The sequence below is a fragment of the Tiliqua scincoides genome, chromosome 10 (genome assembly GCF_035046505.1).
Source record: "Tiliqua scincoides isolate rTilSci1 chromosome 10, rTilSci1.hap2, whole genome shotgun sequence".
Lineage (NCBI taxonomy): Eukaryota > Metazoa > Chordata > Lepidosauria > Squamata > Scincidae > Tiliqua > Tiliqua scincoides.
In genome coordinates, this window is record NC_089830.1 from 5,158,628 (window position 1) to 5,171,752 (window position 13,125).

General features: G+C 48.2%; 1 protein-coding gene across 2 annotated transcripts in view; it reads right to left on the reverse strand.

Annotated features, from left to right (window-relative positions):
• Positions 1 to 769: 769 nt before the first annotated feature.
• The window catches only part of LDLRAP1 (low density lipoprotein receptor adaptor protein 1), a 35,808-nt gene continuing 23,452 nt past the window's right edge, over positions 770 to 13,125 (reverse strand). The window contains exons 6-8 of one of the 2 annotated variants that reach the window (XM_066638606.1): positions 8,921 to 9,048; positions 7,175 to 7,209; positions 770 to 1,582 (exon numbers count right to left, since the gene is read on the reverse strand). In XM_066638606.1, coding sequence (XP_066494703.1) covers positions 1,432 to 1,582; positions 7,175 to 7,209; positions 8,921 to 9,048 — 314 coding nt within the window. In that variant the 3' untranslated portion in view covers positions 770 to 1,431. Of the gene's footprint in view, positions 1,583 to 7,174; positions 7,210 to 8,920; positions 9,052 to 13,125 lie in introns of both variants that reach the window. The other variant, XM_066638605.1, reaches the window with a different exon arrangement.

Sequence of the window (13,125 nt, forward strand, 5' to 3'; positions counted from 1 at the left end):
GGGCCGCTCAGAGGCCAGGTTTTCCCACCTGTTGAGGTCCACTCCTAAGGCCTTCAGATCCCTTTTGCAGATGTCCTTGTATCGCAGCTGTGGTCTACCTGTAGGGCGCTTTCCTTGCACGAGTTCTCCATAGAGGACATGAACTAGACATGAAGAGGACATGAACTGGACATGAAGAGGACATGAACTGGACATAGAGGAATGAACATAGAGGCATGAACTGGAGGTTGTCCATGACTTTGTGTACCTTGGCTCAACGATCTCTGACACTCTTTCTCTCGATACCGAGCTAAACAAACGTGTCGGTAAAGCAGCTACCACGTTTTCCAGACTCACAAAGAGAGTCTGGTCCAACAAGAAGCTGACGGAACATACCAAGATCCAGGTCTACAGAGCTTGCGTCCTGAGTACACTTCTGTACTGCAGCGAGTCATGGACTCTTCGCTCACAACAGGAGAGGAAACCGAACGCTTTCCACATGCGCTGCCTCCGACGCATCCTCGGCATCACCTGGCAGGACAAAGTTCCAAACAACACAGTCCTGGAACGTGCTAGAATCCCTAGCATGTATGCACTGCTGAAACAGAGATGCCTGCGTTGGCTCGGTCATGTCGTGAGAATGGGTGATGGCCGGATCCCAAAGGATCTCCTCTATGGAGAACTCGTGCAAGGCAAGCGCCCTACAGGTATATTCCAGATGGCACTTGTATGAATGAATGAAGGTCTTGCAATAGCTCAAGGCTTATAAAAATCCTTGCACAAAGCAAGGCTGGCCTTTCCTTTGCTGCCACCGCTGCATCACAGCCGTGAAACAGCAAGCAGTGGAGGGAACTCTCATCCCACAGCTCACTGGAGAAGTCAAACAGTCACCTTCACATTGAGAGCAGTTGCTTCAGGCCAGCACAGGCTCCAGGAGGGCCAGAGGCTCATTGGAGATTGGGGGCTCCCTGTGGGCTAAATCTTGAGTCCCTGAGGGCCGCAAGTGGCCCCCAGGCTGGGGTTTGGGCACCTCTGTTCTAGGAAAAGCCAGTATAGTTCAGATGACCTTCATGTGTTGGAAAGTCAACTGCCTGCATGAGACATGGCTGACGCACTGTGTGTACCCCAGTGGAAGAAGCAGCCTAATACCATAATGTTGTGTTAGATGATGTTACATAATTTCCATAACATATGTAAACCGAAGGGGCTCTTGAATAAACATGCTCCAGAAGCATGCTACTGTTTACACAAAAGCAAAGACCAGAAATGAATCACCTGTCCCTCAAACTTTGGTCTGAAAAGCTGCAGAGTGTCATCCCGCTCACAAAGGAGCGCCACGTCCCCACCCCTGGCGTCACCCCACCAGTTGGACTGCACAGGATGAAGACACACCACCTTCATTTGTTCACCAGCTGGAGCACTCCTCAGCCAAGGAAGGGAGGGAGGGAGGCGTCAGAACTCAAAGACGTTATCATCTCTTTCCGATGGCGTTGTGGAATCCATTTTGTCCCAGTCTGTAGGCGAGAGGATGTCGACGCTCTGGATGTCTTGGGCATTCAGCCCAATGTCGAGGACGTGGGGATTAGTTCGAGACTGAGCCAGCCTGAAAGGAAAACAAAAACGGTGAGCGCAGAGCGGAAAGATGGTTGCTTCTGCGGGGGTTGCTTGCCACAGCCAGAAATGGCACCAAGTGAGGCGTGTGGAGGGTTGCTGAGATCCAGGTGGTCTGGCCCAGCCTCTATTGTGTGTGAGTTGCAGCAAGATCACACCAGCGCAACACATCACTGCTTCTTTCACAAAACCCCCTTTTCTTGTTCCTAAAACAAACACTCCAATAAAGCAAGAGAAAAATCCATCTCTCCAGCTTCTCGGCATTTATGGCCTCCATTCCCAGGCTGTTCCTCAGGAATTGGGCAATTTTCACAATGTCAATGGGCAATTTTCACAATGGAGAGAAGTGAAAAGCGGTGTGCCCCAAGAATCTGTCCTGGGACCGGTGCTTTTCAACCTCTTCATAAATGACCTGGAGACCGGGGTGAGCAGTGAGGTGGCTAAGTTTGCAGACGACACCAAACATTTCCAAGTGGTGAAGACCAGAAGTGATTGTGAGGAGCTCCAGAGGGATCTCTCCAGACTGGCAGAATGGGCAACAAAATGGCAGATGTGCTTCAATGTCAATAAATGTAAGGTCATGCACACTGGGGCAAAAAATCAAAACTTCACATATAGGCTGATGGGTTCTGAGCTGTCTGTGACAGATCAGGAGAGAGATCTTGGGGTGGTGGTGGACAGGTCGATGAAAGTGTCGACCCAATGTGCGGCGGCAGTGAAGAAGGCCAATTCTATGCTTGGGATCATTAGGAAGGGTATTGAGAACAAAACGGCTAATATTATAATGCTGTTGTACAAATCGATGGTAAGGCCACACCTGGAGTATTGTGTCCAGTTCTGGTCGCCGCATCTCAAAAAAGACATAGTAGAAATGGAAAAGGTGCAAAAGAGAGCAACTAAGATGATTACGGGGCTGGGGCACCTTCCTTATGAGGAAAGGCTATGGCGTTTGGGCCTCTTCAGCCTAGAAAAGAGGCGCCTGAGGGGGGACATGATTGAGACATACAAAATTATGCAGGGGATGGACAGAGTGGATAGAGAGATGCTCTTTACACTCTCACGGAACACCAGAACCAGGGGACATCTGCTAAAATTGAGTGTTGGGAGAGTTAGAACAGACAAAAGAAAATATTTCTTTACTCAGCGTGTGGTTGGTCTGTGGAACTCCTTGCCACAGGATGTGGTGATGGCATCTGGCCTGGACGCCTTTAAAAGGGGATTGGACAAGTTTCTGGAGGAAAAATCCATTACGGGTTACAAGCCATGATGTGCATGTGCAACCTCCTGATTTTAGAAATGGGCTATGTCAGATGCAAGGGAGGGCATCGGGATGCAGGTCTCTTGTTATCAGGTGTGCTCCCTGGGGCATTTGGTGGGCCGCTGTGAGAGAAAGGAAGCTGGACTAGATGGGCCTATGGCCTGATCCAGTGGGGCTGTTCTTATGAATTCCCAGCCAGGTGACATCTGTTATCAGTGTCCCCTTTACCTTTTGCTGGGCAGTGTGAGCACTGGTCTTCCTCAAAAATCTCACACGAGTGTGAGCGGAGCACTTGGCGAGTCCTTCCTTATCTCACGAGCAAGAGGCTGCCCTGACTCACAGAAGGACAAACGCGAAGTGCCAGCTTGCGGCATCTCCATTTTCCTTGCCACGGGGACAATTTGGGCAGACAGGCAGCCACAATGGCTCTCCAGCACTGTCTGCATTAACTTCCAGTCGCTCACGGCAGTGGCACCGTTTCCCAAGACGCAATCTGGATTTTAACTTCCCAGGACAGCAGCCCATTCGCAAGGGGATTGGTAATGGCAGCAGCCATCCCACTCACTCAGCGTCTTCAGGGATCATCGGAAACTTGAGGACAAGCCAGGTTCTTAAAGGAAGCGCAACCTGCATGTTCTTTGCAACTATCTTATTACAACCTGATTGCTCACCCTGCACAAAACCCGGAAACAAAAGAGCTGAATTCATGGCCGCGTGAAGGCCGCTGCGGTTCAGGGCAGGTGCCTTTTTTGGGGTCTCTACTCTAGCCTACAACTCTCCCCATCAGTCCCCTCTTCCTTTTTGAAATCCGGGGCACAGAAGAAGATCAGAGGGGCCCCTCATCAGTCAGCATTTGGTAAAAGGGGCCATGCAAGACAAGGCCCTGCCTGTGCACACTGTCTCAGACACCGGTAGCAGGGAAGAGAGCCTGGGCCAGCATTCTTTCAAAGATAAAGCTTTTTAATCTAAAACAGGGGATCTCCCAACTAAGGCACTCAATCCAGATCTGGTACACCAAGCAAAGCCTCTCAGTTTACAGGGCTGGGGCACCTTCCTTATGAGGAAAGGCTACGGCGTTTGGGCCTCTTCAGCCTAGAAAAGAGGCGCCTGAGGGGGGACATGATTGAGACATACAAAATCATGCAGGGGATGGACAGAGTGGATAGAGAGATGCTCTTTACACTCTCACACAACACCAGAACCAGGGGACATCCACTAAAACTGAGTGTTGGGAGAGTTAGAACAGACAAAAGAAAATATTTCTTTACTCAGCGTGTGGTTGGTCTGTGGAACTCTTTGCCACAGGATGTGGTGATGGCGACTGGCCTGGACGCCTTTAAAAGGGGATTGGACAAGTTTCTGGAGGAAAAATCCATTACGGGGTACAAGCCATGATGTGTATGCGCAACCTCCTGATTTTAGAAATGGGTTATGTCAGAATGCCAGATGCAAGGGAGGGCACCAGGATGAGGTCTCTTGTTATCCGGTGTGCTCCCTGGGGCATTTGGTGGGCCGCTGTGAGATACAGGAAGCTGGACTAGATGGGCCTATGGCCTGATCCAGTGGGGCTATTCTTATGTTCTTAACTACAATTCCCAGGAAGCCTTGCAGGTCTCTTGTTATCTGGTGTGCTCCCTGGGGCATTTGGTGGGCCGCTCTGAGATACAGGAAGCTGGACTAGATGGTCCTATGGCCTGAGCCAGTGGGGCTGTTCTTATGTTCTTAACTACAATTCCCAGGAAGCCTTGCAGGTCTCTTGTTATCTGGTGTGCTCCCTGGGGCATTTGGTGGGCCGCTCTGAGATACAGGAAGCTGGACTAGATGGGCCTATGGCCTGATCCAGTGGGGCTGTTCTTATGTTCAGATGCAGTGCGGCAGTGGCAAGTTCTTACCATTCCACCCTGCCGCCTCCCACTGTTGTGACTGATCTTTGTAGAAACTGACACTGGGCAGCTGCTTCCCTCAAGAAACCGAGGTGCAGAGCTTTCTGGGGCGACTGGCCGTGGAAATGGTTGCCTGGCACGCATTTCCACAGAGATTGGGCATGACGACGGGAGTGGCAGGATGGAACAGGAAGGCTTAGCTATCACCACATTGCACCCAAGAGGCTTTTCTTGGCGTGTTGTGGTCTGTACTTTGGAGTCTCCTGATCTCTCCTACTGGAAGAGAGAATGCAGAAATGTTTTAGCATCTACTAAAATGGTGCTGTATCTTGGAAAATGAAGCTTGTGCCTGAGCACATCATCATCATCATCATCATCATCATCAACTTTATTTCTATCCCACCCTTCTCCCTAAAGGGACCCAGGGCGGCTTACAACATACAAAAACAAATTAAAACATAATTTAACAAACAGATAAAAACATATTAAAAACACATTAACAGAAACCATGAAAACAGTAGTCAGATAAAAGTCAGACTAAAAAGAGCATAAAACAGCAGTTCTTAGAGGAATCAGGCCTGTAAAAAAAGCAACTAAAAGATGTATAAAAGATGTTAAAAAGGCCATGAAGTCAGAAGGCTTGTTTAAACAGCAAAGTCTTCAGGCCTCGCCTGAAAAGTCTCAAGAGAGGGAGCCATTCTCAAGTCACATGAGGCTGAAGGACATTTTCACCAGTGACATGAAAAGCTTTCATTAAATGGGTTATCATTGCCTGTTTTCCTGCCATTGTGGGGCAGGAGTGAAGAAGGTGCCCACCTCACAGGTGGTCCTCCAGAGGGAGGACAGTCCTTTGGCCAGGTAGAGACTCCCGAAAGATCCGCCTCCATTACCGCAGCAACAGAGAAACCTGATCTGAGGTGTGGCTCAGGAAGGGAAGGAACTAGGGCAGTGATTCCCAACTCACAAGGGCACCACAGGATGTCCCTGGTGGCCTCTTCTTACTGATTCTCCCGGGTACCACCATCTTGAATTGCGTGCGATTCAAGATGGTGGCACTTGGGACAGCTGGATGATGGCATTGCTGCGATAGGGCTCCAGGACTGCAGGGTGCTATGACTGTGGTAATTCTGGCAACTGCTGAACTAAGGGATTGAAGGGGGCTCAAAAAAACAATTTCAAAGCCAATGACGAGGCAGGAGACAGACAGACGGACAGAATTCTCAGCAGGGTGAGGCTGCCAGAGGCTTCCCTGAGCAAAAGTGTTTCCTCTCTTGCAGACCACCCACGGGGTGGGCACCTTCCTCACCCCTGCCCACCCAATAGCAAGAAGCAGGCAATGATCCCCTGAAGACTGAGAGCTTTACTGGTGAAATGTCCTGTAGCCTCATGGGCTCACACGCAACAGTCGTTTTCCAAAACGCAGCACCGTTTCCTTCACTCCTACCATAAAAGTTAATCTGCAGAGCAATTTTTAGAAAACCAGGCCCAACCACGAGATAGATCTCCACGATTATGCTCTTAAAATGCCAGCAGGGACGTTTTAAGTTATCTTTATGGCAGAGAGTACAACTGAAACATGGCAATGCTGACAATCTGAGCAGGAAACTGATTCTCTATGACTGAACTGGGAGAAACGAGAAGAGGAAGAAAGGCCAAGAGACTGAACTGTGAATCGGAAATCTCAGTGGTGCCATGAACTCTCTTAGGTAGCCTTAGGCAAGACACTACCTCTCAGCCTCAGTCTTCCCCATCTGTAGTATGGGAAGAATCACTTTCCTTGCAGGGCACTTGTAAAGACAGCAGGACATGAAGTTCTTCACATACTCAGAAGGTGCTGTACAAATGTTAAGTATTACAGTGCCTTGCAAAGAGCAAAAGGTGGGATGGGGGGGCTGTAGTAGAAACCCCGTCCTGGAGGAAGGAAGTGACCACTGTCTCAGACCTTAGTGCTCTCTCACCCCATTATTTCCAAAACCAGAGAGCAGACCTGTTTCTGTTTCCTCCTTGGGGTGCATGGGTGACTGCTGTCTCCCCCTGCAGGCAGGGAATCAAAGCACAGCAAGTGATCTACAAGGGTGCAGGACAAAGGCTCTTCCACTCCATGGTGTGTTGTCAGTCAAGACAGCCTTCTGTTGCCACCTCCATTCAGGCAAATGTGACATTTTCAACCAGGCGCCAGCATTTAGGGAACGTAATTCCCCGCCAAACACACAAATTAGCTTCTGCCCTAAGAAGTTATCAAAATATTTGACTTATCCAGGCAGCCGCAAATCCCATCCTTCAATTAGCCAAACAGAGCACTGCTGATGGGTCAGTTAGTGGCAGCCTATTTAGATTAGAATGTCTTTTTTGTTTTGTTTTAAAGAAGCAGTTGCTAATCGAGTCTCTTCATTGGCAGGGCCCTGGTGGAGTGACAGCTCATGAGACAAATGATCATAATTACCTTGAAAACGCTTCATCCAGCCCATCGTCCAACTCCTTTGTTATAAAGAAAAAAAGGGTGGGGAGAAAAAGGGAGGAGAAAGTTGAAAAAAAAACCACTATAGGGAAATTGTGATTACCCCCAGAGACTAAGTGTTCAAAGGTGGTTTGCATAATACAGGATGCCCAGGTATCCCTGGATCTGGTGTCAAGTTTTAACCAAACACTATAAGCTGAAAGCTTATAGCCAGACAGGCAGGCAGGCAGCCTGCAGGCTAGAAAGGACCCAAAGGGCCCAATCCTTTCCAACTTTTCAGCACTTTTCAGCACAAAGGAACAAACATTCCCTTATCTTGAGGAGGCCTCTGTGACTGCCTCCCCACCACAGGATGCAGTGCACGCCCCATTGGCACGGCTGCACCAGCACTGGAAAACTGGATAGGATTGGGCCCTAAGAGTGCAAATGTTAACCTCCTGCTTCCTGTTAAAGATCGCTCTTAGTCTCCACTCTAGCCTGCAGGCTGCCTGCCAACTTGTCTGTCTATAAGCTTTCTGCTTATATTGTTTTTAACAGTATTTATATACCGCTTTTCAACAAAAAGTTCACAAAGCGGTTTACAGAAAAAAATCAAATAACTAATGGCCCAAAAGGGCTCACAATCTAAAAAGATGCAACACCAGCAGACAGCCACTAGAAAAGACACTGCTGGGGTGAAGTGGGCCAGTTACTCTCCCCCTGCTAAATAAGAGGAGCACCCACTTGAAAAAGTGCCTCTTAACCAGTTAGCAGGTAACCCCTGCTAACTTATCAAGCTTATATCAAGCTTGATAAGTTATATCAAGCTTGATAAGTTATAAGTTATAGTTATATCAAGCTTGATAAGTTGATATCAAGCTTATATCAAGCTTGCTTAATATCAAGCTTACAGCTTCACGTGAGAGTCAACAAAAACAAAGATACTAGCTGCAGGGGGCTGTGGAGATAGGGTTCTCCCTTATCCACTGTTTCGGGTATCCATGGGGAGGGGACAGGAACATATCCCCTTACGGATACCAGGGGATGCCTATAAATTTTAATGACGAGCAGGGGAAGGTAGAAACTGAATGCAGAGAAGCAACTTTCACACTGAGCTCCTGGGAGCCCTGAAGGTCTGTGGAAGCTCATCAAAGACTGAGAGGACAAGTGACACTGGATAAGCTTCCCAGCTGGTTCGCTTTCGAAGAGAAGTCTCAGTTCATGCAGGGAACTCCCAGGCAGATTTGCCTGCCAGAGAAGATGGCCCTAAGAGGCCCTCTCTCTCTGGAGAGCCCTCTCAGAGGCCCTGCATGCAGCCTCCAGACCTTCAAAGGTCAAGCACCTGGTTACTGGGGAGATGGCCTCTGGCAATGTCCAAACTGTGAAGCTCCCTCCCTGGACTGTGGTACCCTCCTTGCTTTCTTTCAGGTTCTGGTCCCTCAAGTCTTGAGTGCATTTTAAGGCATCAGACACCTTCTGACTCTTGTCTACACCTTTCTCTGAGGCACCTCGTGAGTCAATGAATACCTCCTGAAGGTCCCTGGCTTTAAAGGAAGTCTCAGCCACACTAAATAAACCATCTTTGTAAGTTATTTCAATTAGAGGATGAACGTTGGCTGGACCAATTTGCTCAGATCCGGTGAAAGGATCTGTTTGCGTTCTGCTTCAATAGTGAGGGAAGGCTGGTCTTCAGAATCAGGCCCAGTGGCTTAGCAGTGACCCACAACTTGTGCAACATTTTCACTCACTCACCCACATGATGTTGTTGTTTTCAGAGGAATGTGGTTGGAAGATGCAGCCATCTAAGTGCGCAGCGTTTGTGTTCGTGGCCAGAGGGATTTTGACTGCATTGTCCAGGTCTAACAGGTTGCCTATGGTGACTGCTGAGGGTGAAAAGAAATTAAAGATGAAGGAAGGGAGAAAAATACATTCACAGACTTTCTAAGGGAAAGAAATGTTCCACTTCTAAGGGACATCCAAGCATGATGGCTGAAGCTTTCTTCCCAAGGTCAAGATGATGCACATCCTACACCAGCCATTTTCAACCACTGTGCCATGACACACTGGTGTGCCTGAATGGTCTGCAGGTGTTCCACAGGAGTTTGGGGGAAGGTTATTTATTAGTAGGGCCATTGGGGATGTGAGCTTCCCACCAAAAGCATGGTGTCAATTGTCAAAAAACCGATGGTGTGCCTTGACAATTTTAGTAGCTTGTCAGTGTGCTGTGAGATGAAAAAGGTTGAAAATCACTGCTCTACACTATAAACCTACATCAGCGGTTCCCTAAGTGTGGGTCATGACACAATTTTTAGCAGGTTGCACAGAGCTGAGCAGCGCATCCAATGAAAATGGGGGTGATGGAAAGATCAGGTAACTAATGGCCTCAAGCCCTGAGTCTATTCCAAATCAACTAGCTGCTAGTTGCTCTGCAAATAGCCCAGCTCCTTCAGTTTGCAAGATACCTGCTAGTTGCCCTGCAAAGAGCTCAGCTCCTGCAGTTTGCAAGATAGCTGCTAGTTGCCCTGCAAATAGCCCAGCTCCTTCAGTTTGCAAGATACCTGCTAGTTGCCCTGCAGAGCTCAGCTCCTTCAGTTTGCAAGTTAGCTGCTAGTTGCCCTGCAAAGAGCTCAGCTCCTGCAGTTTGCAAGATACCTGCTAGTTGCCCTGCAAATAGCCCAGCTCCTTCAGTTTGCAAGATACCTGCTAGTTGCCCTGCAAAGAGCTCAGCTCCTGCAGTTTGCAAGATACCTGCTAGTTGCCCTGCAAATAGCCCAGCTCCTGCAGTTTGCAAGATACCTGCTAGTTGCCCTGCAAAGAGCTCAGCTCCTGCAGTTTGCAAGATAGCTGCTAGCTGTTATGCAAAGGGCTCAATTCCTACAGTTCACAAGATTACTGCTAGTTGCCCTGCACAGCTCCTACAGTTTACAAGATAGTTGCTAATCACCTTGCAAAGAGCTTAGCTTCCTGAACAAAGAAAAAAAATATTATTACAGGTGTGGGCCACTTTGCGACGTTCCGGCTTATGCCAGGATCACATAACCGATGACCACGTGTGGTCATCAGGGGCGCACACCCTAACCCTCTGAAAGCGAGGGGAGCTCTGCCCCCTTTACCTCTGGAGGGTTGTCTGAGGCTCCCAGAGGCAGTGCATGTCCGTGCGCTGCCTCTGCAAGACTCAGACTGAGGGAAATTTCGATTCTGGTTTCCTCTGTGAAACCGCAAGTTGCGCGAGTGACGCGATTTCCCTCCATCTGAGCTCTGCAGAGGCAGTGCGCAAATGCGTGCTACCTCTGGGAAGCTCAGGACCCTCCAGAGGGGAGTCCTGCGGAGGGCCCGGATCATGTCAAGCACCCTGTCGTTAAGTGGCGCATGACTGTACTTGCAAATGAAATAAATAAATAAATAAAATTATTTCTTTCTAGATCTCTTTAAAAAGTATCATAAAACTAGGTGGGTCTTGATAGTGTTGTTTTAAAAAGTGGACCCCAGTGCATTTATTTGATTGTCTTGCATTATATGTTCAGTTTTGTAGCTGGGGAGAGTTTTAAGAAGCTGCAAAGGCACAAGAATGCAGCTTTCACTGCCTCCATCCTCCTACCTACTGGAAAGGCTTCTCAGACTTCAAACATTGCTTATCCGCTTCCAACATCTTTGCAACCATAAGGACTAGAAACTTCTCTCTCTCAAGAAAACTGAGACTCTTTGGATATTTCTCTCTGTGCTAATGCCTGTTCTCTGGATATTCCTCCCATCCTGTGACATACTGAGGTGGCAGGTCAATGGAAAAACAACTTCTCTGGGTTGAAGTCTTTAAAGAAATCTTAGGCTGCAAACCTATACGCATTTTACCTGGGAGTAAAATCCACGGAACTCAAGAAGAAGACATGTGCACTGCATGTTGATTAGTTAAATAAATTTTAACTGATTAAGGGCCTAGCACTATCCAACTTTCCAGCATTGATGCAGCCTTGCCAACAGGTTGTGTGTTGCATCCTGCTGTGGGGGGGGGGACGGACGGACGACAGTCACAGAGGCCTCCTTAAGGCCTTTACGTACCTTGAGGTTGCATTGCAACTGCATTGATGCTGGAAAGTTGGATAGGATTTGACCCTAAATGTAATAATAATAATAATAATACAGGTATTTATATACCGCCTTTCTTGGTCTTTATTCAAGACTTTATTCAAGGCGGTTTACATAGGCAGGCTGATTAAATCCCCGTAGGGATTTTTACAATTGAAAGAAGGTTCTATCTTTCAAGAACCACAACAGTCCAGATGTTTCACTCTGATCTGGTTTCACATCCTGGCCTCCATCCTCCCATGCTCAGAGCAGATGGAATAGCTCAGCTTCAGCTTGTCAGCTGCTTCAAGGTCGCACGGTGCCGGTGGCCTCGAACTGGCGACCTTCGGATGTTATCTTCAGGCAATTGGAGGCTCTACCCTCTAGACCAGACCTCCTGCCCGTGTGTAAATGTACACACCTTTGCCTAGGAATAAACTTTAGATCTGAAGACAAGATCACACTATCTTTGTTTCTAGATGGCAAGTTGTGGCACAGCCATCGCAGAAGAGGAATCCCCTCCTGCACTGGAACGCCTCTTCTAAGGTGGCACCCGCTACCTGCAGTTTTTACAAATAATTATATCCAAAAAATTAACTTCCTTTCAAGCACGTCACCAATTAATCAGGGGCGCTTTTCCCACATTCCGGGTAGTCCCAGCACACGACCCACTTCCCAGGCTGCATCGTGCCCCAGAACGCCTTGAGGCTTCCAGATAGCAACCTCAAATGAAGTGCCGGCCTGCAGCCCGTCAAAAATTGGGTGGGTCGCAACTCGCAGTTTGGGAACTGCAGAATTAATCTAATCGGTTAAAGGTTGTAGCCCTAAAACAGGTATGTCCGATTCCCGGACAGGACCCCCAGTGGTCTCCCACCCAGGGGAGGTTCACACCTGCTCAGTTACAGTATCTTGGGCTTCCAGGCCATTCATCTGGTCCCAGCTCTAGAATCCTAAAACCAGATTCTGGGATTGAGCCCGAGCAGGGAGTGATACTATTCCCATCTCTCCTCTTGCCACAACACAGACTCATCCATACATCAAGGCACCTTCTATCACTCCCATTTCCATCCAGCCTCGAGTCTACTGCAATCCCCCACTTCAGGCCACATTGCTCCAATTTAAGATGCTGTTATTGCCATGGTGGAGCCTTTGTGATGAATAAAAATCCTACAAGCCCTTTTAGGAAAACAGACTTTTGCATGCAAGTCTCAATATGCCCTACTTTTCTCTCTGCAAATGAGCATGCAGTTGAATCGCAGAAATCCTCAGCCAAGCAAGGAAGATGGGAGTGTCTGCAGACAAGTGGCAGGACAGCTGTTTTCTTGGTGCCACAGAACCATGGTTTCCCCAAGCTGGGGTGAAGCAGCCAGCTCTGGTGGCCGATTCTGGGTGCGCCAGGCTCACTTATGTGGAGAGGGGAAGGAGAAAACAACGGGGGAGAGCAGAGTGATAGTGGCTGGTGAAGCAACGGGTGTGCTTTGCTCAAAGCAAGGTGGTGAAGCATTTTGGTGTGCCACCTCAGGTGCCAGGGTATCTTGGCTGGCCCTGAATACCTTCATCAAAACTCTAACCACAGGTGTGTTTAATCAGTTATGAGGCACACTAACTCAACGTTGTTTAATTCATTCATAGCCGCACAAAAATTCAAAATACTGGATAAATACAAAGCAGAAGCTGGTTTATGGAGTTCGAAGATTCGGATCATCAGGGCCGGCCTCATGCAGGGCCTAATTGGAGACATTTTTTTGTGGGGCCCAATTGGAAATTTTTTTTGCGGGCTGGAAATGTTTTTTGTAGAGTCCAAGTTCACGCCAAGGTCTGAATAATCTTAAAGGTATTTTTTTTTAAATTTACGATAGACATTATATATCTTCTCTAGGGAAGAATGGAAAGCA